The sequence below is a fragment of the Corvus cornix genome, chromosome 2, assembly GCF_000738735.6.
Source record: "Corvus cornix cornix isolate S_Up_H32 chromosome 2, ASM73873v5, whole genome shotgun sequence".
NCBI lineage: Eukaryota > Metazoa > Chordata > Aves > Passeriformes > Corvidae > Corvus > Corvus cornix.
In genome coordinates this window covers 5,130,927-5,151,139 of record NC_046333.1, presented here as the reverse complement: position 1 = coordinate 5,151,139, position 20,213 = coordinate 5,130,927, and the positions used below count along the sequence as shown (strand labels likewise).

Below are 20,213 nucleotides of genomic sequence, written 5' to 3'. Positions count from 1 at the left end.
CTCTTACCTTCCAGGGCACTGGTGATGATGCTGACAGCACTCACTGCCCTCTGCCTCTGAAAGGGCTCGTCCGAGTGATCCACTGAGGGCCGGTGGGGCATTAAAAGCTGTTTCTTGCTTGCCTCGTCCGAGGGGGAGGTCTGTTTAAGGAACACACTGGATCAGCACGGTAAAACCAAGGCAGATACTGGGTAGAAATTTCAAAACTGCCTAAGCATTAATTTTCTCATCCGAAGAGTCCAAAGCTCATTGACTTCTGAGCTAGAGACATCCTGATGGGGCACAGCTTTTGAAAATGGCACTTTGAGCAATTTTGGAAAATTTGTTCTGCCCTTTACCTTCATGTAAGCTGTGGGTGAAAATCAAGGAAGGCTTATGATGCCAGAGGAATAGCAGTGCTGCTTTCCCATGCTCTTTGCTTGTGAAAGAAGGCCAGCTTAATTACATTAATTAATCTATTATTTCTGAAATGTGTTAACTATTTAATTATACAGCTAGGAGAGGAAAAGGGCGTGGGTAACAGCTCGATTACAGACCTCTGATATCATACCAAGCAAACTGACTCCCCAACACGTTTTTTCTTGTTCTGAAACACTGCCAAATCTCAGGAACATATTGTCATTGTGGTGATCTTTGGTGTTATGGATTCTGAAGCTCCATAATTAGGGGAGAGACTTAGTTTCTTTTTCTCGGGAAAAAATAAATAACCTAACCCTTGTTCTCATATTTCTCAAGGAAAAGCTTAAAAAAAAAAAAAATCCCAAAGAAATCAAATACCAGAAAAGCAGAACTGCCAAACTGTCTTTGTTTAATGTCTCATTTTAAATTAGTTTTATGCTTTTTGTAGGCTTGGGTTTCTGAAGTCAGACAGAAACACAGTACAGCTGAAGACACACACTGCATTAAACACTTTATATTGTCAGCTCACAGGAGCAAGATGTTAAGGCTTCTATTATTACAAGCTCCCACTTCATACAGAGAACAAATCCCACTTGGTTTACTCCTCCAGATCCCATCCAGGTGGAAAGAAAAGTGGTGGTTGAGGTGCAAGAATCTGGGAAAGCCAGGTTCAACATCATTCTCTGCCACAGACCTCCTGGTTGAGACCCTCAGTTTCCCAAAGTAAGTGTTTAACACTCCCTGCCCTGGTCCTCCAAGCATCCAGGCTGTGAGGTCTGAGACACCGTGTAACAAGACAGGTGTAGACAGATGGATCCTGAAGCTCAAGGAAATGGGAAATGAGAAGAAATCCCTACAAAGATGAGAATCCCTGGTTTATGCAGATATCAGACTAGTTGCTTTAGTTTCTCCACAGACAAATGAGCTACAGGAATTAGATTGAGTCTTCTGGATCTTCTCATCACTTGGGTCTGAAATAGCCCTGACCTCCCTGATCAGCTCCCGGGTTGCCAACTGAGATGTGCCATAAGCAGCAGTTCCACAGCTGTTTGTGCCCAGGGACCCAGGATCCCTCCTCTTCACCACTTCTCTACCAAAAATGCTCTTCAAGAAAGGCAATTCCATGAGAACAGCAAGAAAGAAAGCTCTACAAGCTGTCTTTCTGGAGTGTGACCGCTTCAGGGCAGGGGATATCCCCAGAAAAGGGCAAAGATGTTTGGCCACTGGTTGACAATGAAAATTGTAACCAGGATGCTGATCCCATGTCACTTCAAGTACTGCAGTTAAAAATACCAATCACTGCAAGACCAGAGAAGGATAAAGATGTTTAAAGCAAGCACTTAAAACATTAGCTGGGTCAGGAAAGCAGTAATGCTTCAAAATGGCTTTTTTTCTCCCCCGAAAATGTCCTTTTTTAAAAAAACAAAACAACTCAATTGCCTCATTGTCCATTGAGTTACTGACAAAGTCATCTCAAAAGGAAAGTTATAATCAGAAACTCTTCAAAGAAGTCCTACTTGTGCACAACAAGAAAACACTCTCTCCTTGGCTTAGGAGCCAGGGAATACCAGGAATGGTGTTTCAGATGCATTAGTTCACTTGATTTCCTTCACCTCAAAAACATCCAATAAAAACCAGAGAAACAACAAATGTTTTATTAATGAAGAAAGCATCTCCAAAATTGCATAATCATTCACAGCAGTTTGGAATACATAACAAATACATGGTAGCAAAAAGAAATAGCTAGACAGGGAGATGAAAAACAGGAGGGAGACAAATTTTTAAGTAGAATAAGTTAAAAAGAAAACAAAAAGGAAAAGCAAAGAAAAAGAGAAAAAAACCCACAAACCACAAGTTTGCCTCTCTCTGTAAAATGGAGCATAAGAAAACCTCAGATTTCAAATCCCTCTGGATTATTTCACTCTTTTTAAGCTCTAATGTCTTCCCATCCCGACCTAAAGCATAGGATGTACCAGTAACATGTCATCAGACAACCTCGTTCCCAAGAGTCCTTTATCTGAAAGCCGCCTTTTACTCACAAGTGCAAAGAGGTAGAAAGTCAAAGGAAAAACATTCCAAGGTTCATTCCTCCTATTTTCTTTTATTTAACTAAACCAGGGTACTGAAATGTCCAAGTTAAACAGGTTTGGCACGTCTTTCATTAAGGAAACAGCAGGGAGTGGACTTTTTTCCTAGGTTTGACATGATATTCCCAACCCAACAAGCTTTTTAAGTCCCACTACTTTTGGTTCCAGCCCCTGCATCCTCAGTCCTGCCACGTGTGCCACCAGAAGTGATCCCCAAGACTTCAGGAGTGCTTCTGCAGTCAAGGGGATTACTTTGCAGCCATCCTTCACCTGCAAAGGGTATTTCAGAATGAAATGGCTCCTTCCTTCCTTCATCTCTGGAGAGGGGATGGGGTGCAATTTGCTGCTGGCAAAGGGTACCCTGTGTGACAGCCACCCACTCACCCAGCAGTGTGTGTCCCCCTGAAGGATGGAGCCCCAAGCCCCTGGTCCCTGCCAGCCCCCTGGCACCAGGCACACGGCAGAGGTTCATCCCTAGAGCCCCTCCAGGTGAATTGCTTAAAATTATTAAAGCTGCATAAGGAAGTTGATGAGCTTATGCTCTGTGTAAAGAATAGATGTGTGTGGGTTTGGGTTTATATTACTATTATTTATTTTAGAATAGAGATAGCTGACATTCACACAAGGAACTGACAGCTTTTGCACTGTGAGACAGAGAGCAGTTCCAGGAACTGGACAAGCAGGCAGCATAAAGGCTATAATCATCCCTGAGAGAACACATATAGGCACAGTTGCTCTTTGTTCTTATATTCCTCTAGAAATTAAGCATAAAATAACAGCAGTCTCCACAGTTATGCAAGGAGTCTCCGTAGGATCCAGATGAGAAATCACAACGGAGTTAAACATAGGCACCTCCAGCAGGACAAGATTATTTGTGTTGCTCCCTGATTGACTGGAAACGTTCCTCTTTTGGATTAGCTAAATTCTATAGAGACAAATACACTGTTCAGTAATTTACATGTGAATGAGGATGTATAACAGAGTTATTTTTTTCTTACTGCCTACAGTTTTGAACTATGTCAAAACTATTATGGGAAGATGGGCTTCCACATAGCAGCACTTTTAAAGACCGTTTCTGAGAACAGGTTTAGTTTTCCTTGTACACTTTTTTTTTTCAAGCAGAGAAAGAGGTGGGCAGGCCACACCATGTACAATGGACCAAATTAAGGCACCAGCACAAATATTTAACGAAATTGGAGGACATAATAGAGCACAGCATTAAAAAGAAACCATTTAATTTTGGGGGTGCTTAACTATTTGAAGAGATGTGCCATAAACTAAATCAGTTTGAAATATTTGTACCAAATCTGAGTGATTTACACTTAGGATGTACAAAAGCAAAGTTTGAAATGAGCAGGAACCAGAGCTGTGGTGACAACTCTGTGTGACAGCATCAGAGGGCTGGGTAGCTTTCATCCACATAACTCACTGGTGGATTTTTGGATGACTTATTCTGTTGACCTTTATTTCTGAACATGGAAACTGCTAACACTTTCCCTTTTCACCAGTCCTGTGGCAAAGCAAGAAGTGAAAGAGAGAAATTTTACCTCAGGGTGGTTTTAGACTCAACAAGAAAACCTCAAACCAATGTGGTCAGCAAAAGCCTTTTATGCCTAGCTGAAACAAAACCCAAGGTCTTTTCTTTTTCTTCTTTCTTTTTAAAAGAATATCACAAAAAATAAAGTTATCTAAACTTCTAAATCTTTATTTCAGTCCCTTGATAAACATCTTTCCCTGTCTCAAGGGCTCACTGCCCAGGTACTTTCCCTCCTGCCAAACTAGCAATGCTCAGTATTTCAAGTTTCCTAGAAGAGAAAACACAAGAGGAAATTCAGGAAAGGTAGTATGTGCAAGAGGGTGTTCCCAGGTTACTCCAGCCTCCTTGCCCATCCCAAAGCCGTGTCACAGGCTGCCCCACCCTGCTCCTGAACTATGGAAGGCTTTGGTGAGGAGGTGCTCCAGGGAGAGCAAAGCAGTGCAGATCACCAGCTAACAGCCAGGGCCCACTTGGAAACCACCACCCTTTCAGTCCTGCATCCATTTCCCTTCCACTTCCAACCTCTGGAATAATTGCAAAGTCAGGTTAAACTAAAAATCTTGTGATTTCCCTGCAAGGTTACGGCTCCAGCTGGATTTAGGAGGCAAGAAAGGATGTGTTTTGTGTGTTTCTTAACCCTCTAGAAGTTCTTGACAGACACAGGTGGGATCTCACTCAGCCTCATCAGAACCCATGGATAAATTGAGCTCCAGGTAACAGCTCATTAACCAAATCCAATTCTGCTCAAGCATATCAATACCTTGTGAAGGGAGGTGTTATTCTAACCTCTTAACTAAGAAACACCAGAACACAACAGAGCAATGCAAGGCTACAAATAAATACTGCAGAACCTTTAGGTTGTAGTGTGCCCTGAAGTTACTTACATAATGTATAGATTTTCTCTAAATAAAGCAAAAGCCAATATCCCACCCAGCTATCAGCAGGAGTGTAAAAAACATATCATTTTTCAAATCTCTCAGTTTCAGGTCAAGACAATAGCAATTAGGACTTTTAGCATAGTCACCAGGTCCCACTTATGTCGTATTTACACCGGGCTGAGTTTGATAAAATCAGCAGCTGCGCCACTTGAAGAAAGCTGATAGCAGAATAGGACAGCCCTGACTGAGTGCTCTTCAGGACACAGTGGAGATTTCCAGAACAGTGACTAGGACTTGTCATGGGTTTCCTGGGACAAGCTCCCTGCACCCCTCAGACTTGGTCACCTCTTGCTCTTCCCCTCTGGGTGATGACTGCCACACCCAGACCTGCTTTGTGAAGGGTATTTGAAGACCACACTTTCAATTGCACTACTTTGCTCTTCCTATGACCTCTGCAGGCTCTCTGGCTTGAATCCTCACTGCAGTGAATCCTCTGTGCTGCCGATGGCAGCTCCCCACAATGCTGCCACTGCTCCTTGTGGGAACTCTCTTGCGGCGTGGGGACACCCATAGGTGTAGCAAAGTGTGCAGAAGGTACAACATCCTCCTCTTGCTCAGGCTGTGCACTGAAGCCCCTGGGGGCTTTCAGGACTGCTTTGATGCAGAAGAGTTCATGGGCAGGTGCCACTCTGCATGGACCATGCTGATTATGGTAAGCAATCCCAATGACCATCCAGACTGCCCCAGCTGATGAGACTGATGGACTTGAGCACCATCCACTGAGATAACCTAAAGTCCCCCCTTTTTCCTCAGCTGTGTTTAGGAATTAGGGAGAGGAGATGGATAGTGCAAACAGACTCGGTTTCTCATGGAAACCCACTCATCCATCCGTACCAAGCAGCCAAGGCCATCTGAACAAAATTTGAAACTGGCTTTTTTTTCTTACGTGCTTTTCTGCAGCCAAGTGTCAGGATGTCACTCCTCTGAGTCACCAGCCTGAATAGTGGGATAACCTGCTGCAGCCACATCTCTCTTGGGAGAGGGCAGCTGAACTGCACAGATGTTTTCGTGTCAGCTCAGCTGCCACCTGCAGCCATTCCCATGGGCAGATGGCCCTTGGCTGGGACAGGGGGTAGCAGCTGCAATGACACAAAGGCATAGAAGTTGTTCATTGTGGTCCCAACCACTTTGCTTGGATTAAACTGTTCAGGCTGAATTTTGCTAAAGCTGGTGAGGCTAAAATGCTCAAAAGCGGAGAGTGACTGTTTGTGCTTTCCCTGAGAAACCTGAGAAGGGCCCACTTTGAAATAATTTGTGACAGCTATGGGCTAAGTCACTATTTGTGACTGAAGGACTAAACGCAAAACCAGACATGGTCAGATCTTGTTTGATGTTTGCTCTGTCTTTTAAATCAGAAGTGCTCCTCCAAGCTTTCCCCAAATCAGAATTCAGCGATCTCCCTGCTGAGTAGCCATCAGACGGGTCTGTGTTAGGCTCATCAGATACCACAAAGTGACCTAAACAAGTGCATCTTCAAAACCTAATGTTGTAAATTGTGTTTTTTTCAGCTCCATCAACCCAGGTGTTGCATTTGCATGAGCAAAGCCACAGTTACACCTCAGGAAGCTGCAAGTCAGGGCTTAACCCATGTTAGAGCAATGCATTTTCATGGACTGGCCCCTTCATTTCTTGCTCATGAGAGATACAACAGATAGCCCAAGTGGGTCCTTTTTCACCATGGGCTCACACTTGTCCGAAATAAACAACAGCAGCAGGGTCGGTGAGGTTAATGAGGTAACTGCAACTTCACCCGGCAACATCTTTCTTTTACCTTCCCCAAACATATCAAGAGACTGTAACAAGAGGACAAAGCTGCTAACTAAGAACAAATTCAACTTCAAATTTTAACATGAAAAAGGTGAAAATCATCAAATGCAAAGCCCAGAAACATGCTGATGTATCTCCAAGCATGCTGAGGGGTCAGATTGGCTATTTCCTTCTGCCTGAGCCACAGCTGAGGCTGCACGTTTGTGCACAGCGCTTACAACTCCTGTAGTGACTACATCTGTACAGCCATGGGCCCCTTGCCAATTAGCTTTTAACTCCAGCTCACATTTTCTGGATAGATTAGATACCAAACCTGTTTTGCAGAAGACACAGTATCCTTCACATTGCATCACTGGATGAGCATCTGTTACTATAGTGCCTGGGTGTTATTTCCTAGATGACCAGGGAACTGCCAAGTGAGCTCACCCACCCGGGCCATTCAATTTTCAACATCCATTTTTTCAAAAGGCAGGAAGCCGACAAATGAAAATAAATGCCAGCAGAGCTCAGAGCCTCCCCATCACCTCAGGACCCAATCCTGTAAAATACCAATATTTTCTGTGAAAGGTTGAGTGCTCTCATGCTTTGCTAAGCTTTTTCTGACAGCAGGGACAGCCTCAGCAGACTGCAGAGATGCTTTCCTTGCAGAGAAAAGGGGGACATCCTCTACTCATCTACTGAGGTCTTTTGACCTTGGTTCAGAATTTTATTTTAAACAGATGCACAGATATTCTTCCTTAGTTCCTTTAAAACACAGCTTTTTTTTTTTTTTTTTTTTTTTCCTTTTCTTTTTTTACAAAGCTAAATCCAATAAAACCTCCCTATCTACAAACAGTGTTTCTGTTGCTCAGTTGTTCAGAGAATAGTCCCAGGACTGGTCATCCTTGTCCACAGAGAGTAAAAGTAGGATTACCAAACTCCTAAATGAAGGAAGGTGTGAACATCTGAAAAAGCAGCAACAGTCTCAAAACTGTCAACAAAACAGATAATTCTCACACCAACCAGTTTCCCACATGTAGCACGGCCCCTTCTTTCCTCGGTAGTGTGAAAGTCTATTTGCAGAACTACAGGGGATGCCCAGATAGGTGAGGAAAAAAATTCAGTCCAAACCCTGAAAGGAATGAAGCTGCTTGGCTCTAGAGAAAAAATCTGCTTCTCAATTTACTGATAATCTGACACCACGGCTGGGATCCATCTCACTCACCTTTCTCTTCCAGAGATAACTTGCCTAATATATGTTATAATCACATTTGGGTTTTTTTTCCCACCAATGTAACCTGGTTTTGGCACCTTGTTACTCTGAGTGGGCTTTATCTCACCTAACTTAAGACTTGTGGTCAAAGTGAACAGAAAGAAGCACTTCCAAGGAGAGAGATTATTCTGATCCATTTTTGATCCCTAAAATGAAATAAATCCTGCCCACACAGACTGTAGCAGTGACCTCTATCACTTTAAAGACTGTTGAGAGTGATGAGCTTCAATGTAGATTATCTATGTAAAAAAGAGATAAATTCCCACCATCTCAAACTAGCAACCTGTCCAAATTGCTCTCCCTGAGTAGCTGCTATTTCCAAAAACACCATCTCATGGTGTTGCTCTGCAACAAAGATGCTGGCAATCTGCAAAAGGGCTGAAATCTGTTGATCATCATTTCCTGAGTGTAATTTGAACTGGGCACTAAAACCTTCTGGAAACTACCTTTGGACTGTAAGGAACAACCCTCTACAAGTAGCCCAAGAGAAGACCAGAGGTCAGATGCAAACAGAGAGCAACCAGAGAGAGAAAACAAAGTTGCAAGATGGCAAGACTTCACTGAATCATTTAAAAACCGTCATTTTCTATCCACCAGACAATGTCAGGTATACAAAAGTCAAAAGAAATCAAGATTAAAAGTGTCCCTTCAAGAAAAGAAAGTCCATGTCAAACCCAAGATTTAGGTGTTTGCCTCCTGACAGCTCTGAAGAGAAAGTCTTACCAGAAGGCAAGAACCTCTCTAGATGCACATTTCTCTGTGAATCAACTTGTTGTCTTCCCACCCTGCCTGGAGTGGTGGGTCTGGGTTTCTCACTGTAGGCTCCGTATCGTGTAAATAAATTACAGCAATCTCCAACAACATTTAGAAGGAAACAAGAGCGCGAATCACATACAAAATTATAAAGTACTCACCAGGTCGCCTGTCCCAGGCTTTTCCATAATAACTGGGGGGAGCAGTAACCCTGCAGGAGAAGTAGGGTCTGGGTTGAGTGCCCCGGTGCCTCCTCCTATCAGGGAAACCACACCATTGCAATCCACTGAGCTGTTCCTTTTGCCCGTCTGGGTGTAGTTGGGAGTAGTAGGGTGAGAACTATGGCTCACTTGACTTTGCACGCTTGGACGCCTCCCAGATCTTGGAATTAAGAGAGAGCCCCGGTGGCTTTCATTTTCCCCAGCGATGCTGATCTCATCATCGGCAAAATCTGTCTCGGAGCAAGCGTCTCTGCCACGGAGTCGGAAACTGAAAACGCTTCCGTGGCTGGTTCTGCGCTTCACCAAGTTTGCACTGGGACCATAACTAATGCCAAGGAGAGTCTGGAAACCCCCAGAAAGGAAAAAGGGGAAAGAGAAACAACATTTTGCAACATGTCTGCAGGAGCAAGGAAGTTCTGGGGGAGAGCAGTAAGTTCCATTTTAAACCAAGTGCTTCAGAGAAAGAGAGACTTAATTACAGGTATTCAGATTCCGCAAAGTTAAGAGGTTGAACAGTCATTCCTGGCCATCAGGTATTTGTCTAATACTTGACAGTTAAAGATGTACTGAAAAAGGAAGGGTCAAGGTGGCATTCAGCTCACAGTGTGATACTTCCTTTGCTTCTACTCCCCCCCATAGGACCAGTGCCAGAGGAGCTGGGAAGGCAGCACAAGGAGTGGAAGACAGGAGCAGGGAAGGGGATCCATCTCCAATCTACTGCATTATCATACATCTTCATAACAGCTAGGGAAGGAACAGTGCAGTGGGAGAAGACTAGATAAAGAAATAGGGCAGGAAATGAACTGCAGGGAAAATGAGAAGAAGAGGGAAGAAGAAGAAGCAGAATACGACGGAAGAAGGTGATAAAAGGAAAAGAAAAAAAAAAACAAAACAAACCAAGAGCAAGAAGAGGGATATGGTTTATTAGTTTGTAAAATGATTATCTCAGTGCACATGGCTGCTTAAGGGCTAGGTAACCTCAGTACACAGCAGTCTCCCTCACTCAAATATCAGCCTTGACGATCCACTCTGACGTCAGTTAGTGAGACTGCAACTCTGCCAGAGCATCAGCAAGATGTAGCCAAGGACTAAACACACCTAAAATCTGGCAGAGTAAAAAGGATCTTCAGAAAATGTGTAAGGAATTCGAGTCTATCCCTTTCTCTTCTCTCTAAAGAGGAAATTACTGGAGTAAGAACATTTAGGCGGAATATATTTTTTAATTTATGCCTGCACAGAATTTCCAGCTTCTTCAGAACTTTCCCATGAGCCAAGTATCTATGAAGAGAGGTCAGATTGCCACAGCACCCACAAACCAGACAAATCAAATGAAGCCTGATTTCATTTTGTGCTGTAGGTTACACCACTGAGTTATGTAATGATGCTATTTAGTGACACTGGTACATGGAGGAGTACAAAACCCAGGCTCTCTCTAACTAAAAACAACCCATTTGGATTGCTACCAAATTTCAGCTGGTCAAAAATCCATGCCTGGGTTTCCATGGCACAGTCATTGAGACTGATTTCTGATGGCAAGACACTTCCAGCTGCTCAGATAGCATCTGAATGATGATTCAGCCATATTCCCTCCAACCATGCCAGACACAGCCTTGCAGAGAAGATTTACTATGAGCTTTGAAATGTGTCCCCCATGCTTCTCATGCATATGACATCCAGGGGCGAAAAGTGAAAACAAGGAATACTAATCTGAGAAATAAACTGGAAATGCACAGCTCCAGTCCACGGTCCTTCTGGCATGTGGTGTCCTGAAACCCATTCAGAATGAAGCTAAAGAGCAGTTCTGGCTTTAGCAAAGGTGTAATTTGTTACACGACCTATTCGACCAATGAGACAACAACAGAAACTACTGGATTAAAAAATGCATGTCATTTACAAAAATCCAGCTCTGGGTAAATTTTGTGAGCTGGGGAGTCATTAATTGGTCACATTTATTTACATCACTTACATGTTTTCTATGAGCTTTTTATGGCTGCCAAGTATCCCTAAATTCACTGACAACAAAATAGAAAAGGACTTAGCCCATTACATGGCTATTCAAAACAACAACAAAAAGTGATTTAAACTTTGCCCTCAGTTAAACAAAGACAAATTATCTGGAGCTATTTATGATCCCTTGATACATACAGCATGGGCAGATTCATATTCATGCATGTCAGGAACATTTACATAAAACCTTATTTAATAACACTGTCACTCTGTTTTTCTTCCCTGCAATAGAAAGTAGAAACAAGTGCCACAAAGTTTTGACTTGGAGGCAACTAGCAAAGGAATATAAAAATGTTAATAGCGTCTTTGTATAATATTTAAAAAGCCCTCCGAGACAAGTTTCCTCCTTTTCTCCTCCTCTCTTTTATTTTTAAGCTTTGTAGGTTTCCTCTAAGATTTTTTTTATCTCTAGTAGGGATAGGATAGATATAATCAGATGAATGAAAGAAAATAAACCAGACTGAGGGTAATATTGAAGCAAAAAAAAAAAAAAAAAAGGCAAAAAAATTTGAAAAAAACAGGTTTATAAAAATGTTTAATGGGCATTTTTAATTAATTTTTAAAATAAAGTGGTAATATATTTCCTTCCACTGCTCTAACACAGTCTGCAGTGTCTGCTGTGTTAATATTAGTTACAATATTAAATACCTGATTCTTATAAAAGTTTCAGCGTTAATTGCCTTGTTCAGAACCTGGCCTGTCCAGGAAAGCACAGTGTGGAACAAGTGATGTTTCAGACCATGGCTTACCATCCTCCTTTGACCATCATCGTAGTCACACTTGGGATTCCTTTGGTCTTCCCCATACTCATCTGCCCCCAAAGATTTCTTTTTCTTTCGCTTATTTCTTCTTTCTTTTCCACTTTTAGGTGACATTTCCAATGAACTGAGTGACATTGAATCAATTCCTTTAGCAGCTAGTGCCTAAATCAGAAGATGGTAGAAGGTATGAAAATTCTTATTTCAGGATTGCAGTGGAAACTAGTACTTACTGCTCAGAAATTATTTTTCATTTTAAATTTTAAGGTTGTATAGGAGAGATATTAAACATTTCAGGAGATAATCATAAAACTTAGGAATGGCTGCATAAAAGAATGGCTTTTATGTGGAGTTCCCACACAAGACCCTTTGGCATATCACGAAGGAACAGCCTGTGTACACACGGCATGCACACATCTCTGGAGTAACACTTCTGCTGCCAGGCAAAGAAAAATCTCAAGCTGGGGAGCCTCAGATTAAAGTCTCCCTGGACTTCAGCCCCTTGAAGTGGGACTGCTGGACAGGAGGGCAGCCCAGCTGGCTGCTGGGATTTTCCCTCCCCTGTCACAGAGGGATGCTAGGAACAGCAGGCAGCTCAGCCAGCACGTTTCTGTAAACACTCATCCCGAGGAGCAGCACAGGCAGCTGCGATCAGAGATGCAAAGGGAGAACCATGGGCTTAACTGGAGATAAGGTGGCCTTTGCTGTGCCATGTGCTCCCACGCTGTGCTGTCTATCTGCTGGGATCGCTGCAGGAGCAGGCTGATAACACACCAGCTCCTGGGAGCCCTGCAGAAGCCCAATTCCAAAGCCTGAGCGCTCAAAGCCACAGCCTTGGGAGCAAATGAGCATCCAGGAGGAAAGACTGATAGGAGCTGCGAGAGCTGGGGCCCCGTCCCTGGCACAGGCAGGAGGAGTGAGGGGGCTCTGAGTACAGGGGTCAGGTTTGGAGGTGCTGGAGGTGCTGGAGAACCACATCAGTGGCCTGGGGACCAGCCCAGTGCAGAGCCCCCAGCTGAAACACCTGAAGAGAGTGAATTGTTAAAAAAAGCCTCTCCAGGTTCCCCAGAACAGGAGAAACAGATGAATCCTCAGTGCTATTGTCTGTAAGCCACTAGAATCAAACAGGCAATCATCTCTCCACTGCAAAATACTCCCTTCCTCCCACAGGCATCAGTCCAAGGAAAGTGAAGGCACTTAACAGCTGTGTAAAGAATCAATCATGTATTTCAAGGAGTAGTGGTAGCTCTATCAGGCTGAGAGCACAACAAAACTTAATTCCTGTGGGAAATATCTTTTATAAGCAAGCTGCTTAAAGCAGAGAGGAGGAGGGCTCAGACACTGGTCTAGGCTGTTGGCTTGATTTTTTTTTTTTTTTTGAGTCGATTGATTTAATTGCTCTGCTGAAGTGCTTTCTCTTCATAAAGATTCGGCAAGTCTTTTGGTGTTAAGCTCAGATTTAGGAATGTGTTAGACCAATTGTATAAATTGACTGATAGTCCCCAAGCAGGTCTATCAATTATATTTATGCTCCCTTTATACTGCACAGTGTAAAAGCTGGCCTGAAGAGTTTTGGTTTTCCTCCCTGATTGCTGTCATATTTTGTTGATCTAGAAAATAGTGTAGGTTGTGCTACTAAGCATTCTGTATTCATACTGCAAAACAGGCTAATTTTTAGTTTATTAGCATTTTCTTACCTATTGCTTGGGTTGCATTGTTTCTGTGCTCAATACCTCTGTCAGATATTGAAAAAGGATTTGGACTGAATTGTTCCTCAGGGCATGGAGGATCACAGAGTCATAGCACAGCTTGTGATGGAAAGGACCTTAGAATTCATCCAACCCCCTTGCCATGGGCAGGGACACCTTCCCAGTTTACTCAGTGCTCCATCCATCCAGGGCTTGAGGATGTCCTCACGTCCTGCCTATCTATCCTTTCTGTCTGGGTTCCTGTGGCTGGACCACATCTTTGTCCTCAGGCACTGCAGGCCATAACCCACTGCAACAACTGCAGGGGCAGGAAATGTTTGTGGGACCAAGTATGCCTGGCAAGGACATGTGATGGCTGAAAGAAGGGAGGAAAGTTTAGTTCACACAAGCCCTGACATGGGGATCATGCAAGACACAGTTCTTGAGGCAAGAACTTAATGGTACAGTGAGGAAGTCAAAACCAGTATCTTGATCAAGGTTTGGAGAACCAGATTAAAACTGAGTAGCTCTGACTGGGGTGAGATATCTGAGCAGGACATCTGAAAGCTCCATGGTGCAGCCACCCAATTCCCTTTCCTGAGCCTCTTCTTCCAAATGTCTACTTTGGGATTTGCAGAAGTACCGGACTTCATTAGTGAACATGACGGACCCAAATCACTCCACTCCTGAATTTCCTTCCCATAAAACTAGGATAATACTCCAGGAGTATTGCAAACACAAATGAGCATTTTTGAAGCACACAGAGTCTGAGCAGTGACAAGGGGCACTGAAAAAGCTCGGAGGATGTTAGTCACTTCCTCTTCCAAGCATGCTTTGACTGCCTGAGCCGGGAAGTCTGCTCGAGCTGGCCTAAGGCAACAGAACAAATGATGAGAAAGCAAAGAGCTGCTCTCGAGTCATGTACTGCCCACCCTTTGCACTGAACAGGGCATGGGGAAGATGAGAAATGGTTGGCTAAAGAAAAGGCTCTATTATAAAGCATATAGAGAAATGGGAAAAATTCAGCTTTTCCCCTGAAAACTTTCTTTTTTGCCACATTATAGTTTCTGGGCTTAATGTTCCTTTTTTTGTGTACATACGGGCTTAATCGAAATCAAAGCCTTCAAAATGAAATTCTTAAATATCTTTAATTATAGTTGGGGCTACCAAAGTTGACTGTTATTAGGAAGAGCTCAGCTGGAGTCAAAAACACACGAAAATTTCTGAAAAATAGGTATGAGTTGGAGCTCAGTTTGCTCCCTTAGGTTATGGCAGAGAATTACTCTGTTCAGAGTGCCTGTATATGGACTAAATTGCATTTACCTATTACTTAAACTATCAAAGAGGATCTTTAAAAGGACTTAAATGATTCATAAACCACTACTAGCACTTTGTCAAGAGTGAATTGCATTTTCTATTTTCTTTCCAAGGATTTAAATGGGCTTTGGATTAGGCCCTGAAGGCATATGTACCCAAAAGAAAATTATGTATATTAGTTTATATTGTGTTTCAAGGATTTATTTCTCTGAACTACAGTGCTACGTGTTATTTCAGACTAATTTTCTTATTGTCTTCTTGTTCACAGCACCTAAAATGTTCTCTTCTGCTGTTTAATAAAAGCGTTCTACCCCACACAAACCACATGCAAATTAAATACTGTTATTAAGGCTATAAGGCTACATCCACCATTTGACCTCCCTGGTTTGTTTAAATTTATGACATAACATTAAATCCATACCCTTTGCATAATTTGCAGATCTTAACCTCAAGGTCTGCCTGTTTACTTTTCCAGAAATGAAACTGTATGTGCTTCAAAGAGGTCATCCTACATCTTTATCTTCATTATCAAACAATTGGGTATTCATGGCAGGTTGAGCAAGACAGTGAGGAAACCGATGTGTGCTAAAGGGATGGTGGAAGGAGGTTCAGCTGGGGCTATGGCTGAGCTACCAAAACAGCTGGTTGGTGCTCAAATGCAGATGTAGTTTTCCCACCACTAAAACATCTCACATGCCAAACAATATAAATTTCTCCGCTCGCATATGGGGTACGGTTAAACCAGTACAGCTCTGGATATGTATACTCCAAATGGCCCCAATCCTAACAGGGAGAACTAGAATTATTCTTTCAGAAAAAAAAAAAAAATTGCTATAACTTTGTCCAGTACAATAAACTGCTTTCAAGCAACTCTTACTTTGGTTATCACACAAATGTAAAATAAAGGGGACGTTAATCTCAAAGTAACATTTATTCAAGTCACCTAAGGCTAATCATGTCACATAGTTCACTGACCTCCTGCTCTTTCTTTAACATCTCCATGGCTTCCCGAAACTTTCTTTCCTTCTCCTCTGTTTCAGCAATAGTGGCTTGGTTCTGCTCCTCATATGCCATGGCAACAACAGCCAGAATCAGGTTGATCAGATAAAATGAACCCAGAAAGATGACCAGCATAAAAAAAAGCATGTAGATCTTCCCAGCAGATCTGAGAGTCTGTAAGTGAAAAAGTAAAATTAACACAGCTTTACAATGTTTCTTAAAAGAAAAAAAAAATTAAAGAAAAGAAGGGTTTTTTTAAAACTTAGATTTATAATATAATTGAATCCAGCCTTTGTTAATAGTTCAAACAGAAAGCCTTTGATGAGAAATGACAACCATATACAAGGAAATAATCTTCTCACCAATAAGTTTTTACACCTTAATCAAAAATTGTGCGCCTTGCAGTGAATTAATTTCTAAAAGAAGAATGCTTTCAATGCTTTCCTCCTTTACCAAATATCTCTGCTACTTTTCTTTTAGAATAGATATTACAGCAGTTGCAGTGAAAAATTCCCCCACAGCTCAGCCTGGTTTTGTCCAGTGCGTAGAAACCATCCAAGTGGGATTCATGCTGGATCCCCTCAGATGTCTACAATCCCGGTCCTTTTTCAGGGAGAAAAAACACATGTTTAGGGTGCAATTCATCCAAATACCATTGAGACATCTGTGTCAGGATGAGAAGAATCAAGCCTTGGGCTCTGCTGAATGTACCCCCTGTTTCTTCACCAGATTTATCGGCAAAACTGGAATTTTGGGGGACAGCTTATGTGTAACAGATATGTAACAGGTATGTCCCATGCTCAGTGAGTTGATACTACTGACAGAAAACACTGTGTGATAGTATAAGGTCAAATAATAAAAAGGACTGATGTTCATCCTTATTTGCTGTGATAGTTTCTGTCTTCCAGAGTTGTACACGTAGCTCTGTGTCAAGTAAGTGAATACAGTTGTTTAAAGAATCTTCAGTTTCATTGTTTTACATTTTCCTGAAGTGAAATTGTGTAACTGGCTGTATGTGAAGCTGAAATCCCCCAAATCTTCAGCGATGTCTACCTCAGTACCTTCAGAGTAGTTCTGTCAACATTATCCCTTGATTTCCTTACGATCACGTTCCAGTTTTGGCAGGTTTGAGATGCAGCAGCAAATCATCAGTGTCCTCATGGACAGAGAATGTAATTCAGTACCAAACTGGCAGATGTAGTTCTTTGGGGTTTGCACACATTTCAGGAAATGCATGCTGAAGTGAGCATTTACTCCGAGACCACCGTGCATGTGACTGTGAGCTGAGTCTGGATCTGTTTATGCCTCTGTCAGGTGTCCACAATGAAGAGCTTGCAGCAGGGGGAACTGAAATGTGTCATGTAGTCTTGCCATTTTCTGAATTTGTGCTCATCACCATGCCTGGCAAAATCAGATATGCCAAGTATACAGATGCTTCCCTAGCCCTTTCTTGAGCCGGACTCGAAAGATTTGTTTGTGTTACACCATCCAACAAAAAATCACCAAGTGGTGATGTGGTGATCTTCCTCAAGCAGTGAACTTCATTTAGACTCAGGTGAATTAGTGTCCTTCTCTCAGCACCACTTTTTCTCAATTTGCCCAAACACCCAGCCTAATGTCTTCGAATATCATCACTTTTAATAAATTAATTGTAAGAACTGATTGTCCTCCTCCAGAAGATCTGATCATCCTTCTCTAGAACACACACAGAGCACAGTTTACCTAATAACCAGCAATTCTTTCTTTAACTATTATATATGCCACTGTAACAAGATGATGTGTTTATTTATACTTTTTAACAGTAATAAAATAACCTGATACCTGTTGGTAAAGACGTTCCCAGTAATCTTGAGTCATAAGACGGAACAAGGAGAGAAAGGCCCAGCCAAAAGTATCAAAGCTTGTGTAACCATGGTCAGGATTTTCCCCAGCCTTCAGACATATATATCCCTCAGGGCACGTGCTGCAAAACATCAAATACAATCTATGAGATGCATTTTATCTGGCTCCAACATGGAGAAACTGATTTCCAGGGAAACACATTGAATGCTCTTGGTTAAGAGCATCAATGGTAAATTCCTTCACTGTGTAAAACCACAGGAAATAGGTGATGCTACTTCATGATACCAAAGGTCTTTGCAATCTTATTTTTACTTTGAAAGATTAAACAGAGAAATAATAACCATAGCACAGGGTGCAATGGCAAATAATACCACCTAGCACTTCATATATTTGGAATAGACTGGAATTAGGTGCCTAGACAGGACTTTAGTACTTAAATATAGTTTCTCTTAGCACTTCTTCCTAATTAAGAATCAAAAACCTGGTGTCTCCTGTTACAATTGCAGGTAACACTGTGATGAGGAACCTGCTCTTTTGGTAACACAGCCTGACACTGGCTGGACACCACCAGCCTGTGCTATCAGAGCACCTTCCTGATTGCTTCCTTTGCCTGACCTCACTCACCCCCCACAAGGATTAAATCTTTAATCTAAGAAACCCAGGCCTTTGTTCCACTCACTGCCACAGTCTGGGGTCATGACATTTTTTCTATTTCTGCCAGGAAAAAGCTTTCCTTGTGTGTCTTGTAGATTACTGCATTAAATGGCATGCAGATAGTATGAATTTCACTGGCTCTCATTAACCTTTGAGGCTCTTTACAAGTAATTTTCTAGCCCCATATGCCAGAAGAGATAAAAAACACTCTCAGTGGTACTGTGTAAGCACTGAACTGCATCATCAAGTGAAACACAAGGCAGAAGAGATCCTGGGTCAAGGTGCCATCCTCTCTCTCAGAACAGATTAGTCAAAAACCCCCTCGGCTCCTGCACATCAGAAGCCACTCTCCAAAAATAAGGTATGACCCATTAGAAATTGAAGACATAGAAATATGCAAAGGCTTCCTTCTTTACGTATCCTAGGAAGAGACTATGAGATCAAGTGCCCTGGAGCCCTATGGTATTTGGGAATTTTTTGGGTGAAAACTAACATCTGGAGAAGCAGATCTCAGCAGAATGTGCAGCTACACCAGCTCTCCCTGTTCTCCTTAGCCTTCAGACAGAGATGAATCTGGTACAATTCCCTGCAAATTCCAGCTGCCACAACTAGGGATGGCTGGAATATGAGGGATTTTGGACATCACCAGGCATGTAAAGTGTATAGCTCTTAGCTTCATTTTCTCCTAGAAAAAAACCCTAGAATTTCTCAATCACTGCTATTTTATACCAAAGCAGAATATTTCCACAATTTAAAACACAAAGAAGAAATATAAATAATGCAAACTAATTTTTAAAACACCAGAAAAAAGAAGTTGACCCCTGAGAAAGCAGAGTATGCCTCAGTACAAAAATCGGTATTCTTTTACTTTAAAAAATATAATTTTTATACAGATATAAAACAAACTTTTAAAGCACAGGATAGCAACCTGTATGGTATATTGAAATGAGAATATGTTGCTATACAAATCTGTGGTGTCTGCCACCACCCTTAGACATTCAACAGCACTTTTAGAATCTTAATTTTATATCAGTAGTGAATCACAAATTTTAAAGTAAGTCTGCTTTGAATGCTGATAAAAGGAGTGCTGAAGCATTGCAAAATGTGTGCAGATCCTTGTTTACAGTAGTTTTCAGAAAAAGCAATGAAAAACGAACAGCTGATGTTTAGTGAATTAAATGTAACACACAAGTGAGGGTATAAGAAGTGATTCTGTCACCTTAGGTAGAACCAAGATAGCTTATACCAGCTGAGAATTTAGATAACAATTATATCTCACAAAGAAGGAAAAAGAGCCACTTCTAATTTTTTCCCTGCCAGTCTAGAAAAGCCTCCTTCTAGATCTTTCCTACTTCTACTACCTATTTTTTCCTAACAAGAGCCACATTTGAATAAAAAATACAGTAACATTACTGAGTTAGAAGATAATAATGTGCAGAAATCTCCTATTTTTTCCCCCTAAAATATGTAGATGCACATTGAATCTCAAGGAATTGTATACCCATGTCCTTTTTTGAGGCAGCCTTTTTCATTAAATCTCCTCTCTCCCAAAGGCAGCATCTGCTGTCACTCTGCTGTAGAGACATGAGATTTCTGCCTGTGATCTGCTGCTGCAAAGAACCTTCATCACCCATGACGTGCTACTCAACTGTTCAGGAGCTCTGAGAAATGGATTCTGCAGGCTCCTGAGAAGGAAATTCCCCTTGCTGGCTCTAAGACATCATGTCTACACAGGACATGAACATTTCTGTAAGGCTGATTATTTCTGCCATGAGAAAATGCCTGCTCTCACGCACTGGGCTTGGTTGGAAACTTTGTGATCATGTCCAGAGGTGCAGAGTCCTTTCCTTAATCTCCCACAAAAGAGAAATCCTGAGTGGCTCCATTGATCTGGTCTCACTGTTTGTATTTTAACATTATTACTAATGACTAAAACAACCCAATGCAGCTGAGAGAAACTTGCTGGTGGTTGCTTTAATAGTGGACTTAAGCCT

General features: G+C 42.0%; 1 protein-coding gene across 7 annotated transcripts in view; it reads right to left on the bottom strand.

The window, feature by feature from the left end:
* The window catches only part of LOC104686420 (sodium channel protein type 5 subunit alpha), a 215,177-nt gene that overhangs the window by 105,933 nt on the left and 89,031 nt on the right, over positions 1-20,213 (bottom strand). For 6 of the 7 annotated variants that reach the window (XM_039549365.1, XM_039549364.1, XM_039549366.1 and 3 more), the window contains 5 exons: positions 17,545-17,686; positions 15,700-15,897; positions 11,711-11,884; positions 8,895-9,296; positions 8-140 (listed from right to left, as the gene is read on the bottom strand). In XM_039549365.1, the coding sequence (XP_039405299.1) occupies positions 8-140; positions 8,895-9,296; positions 11,711-11,884; positions 15,700-15,897; positions 17,545-17,686 (1,049 nt within the window). The remainder of the gene's footprint in view (positions 1-7; positions 141-8,894; positions 9,297-11,710; positions 11,885-15,699; positions 15,898-17,544; positions 17,687-20,213) is intronic. The other variant, XM_039549368.1, reaches the window with a different exon arrangement.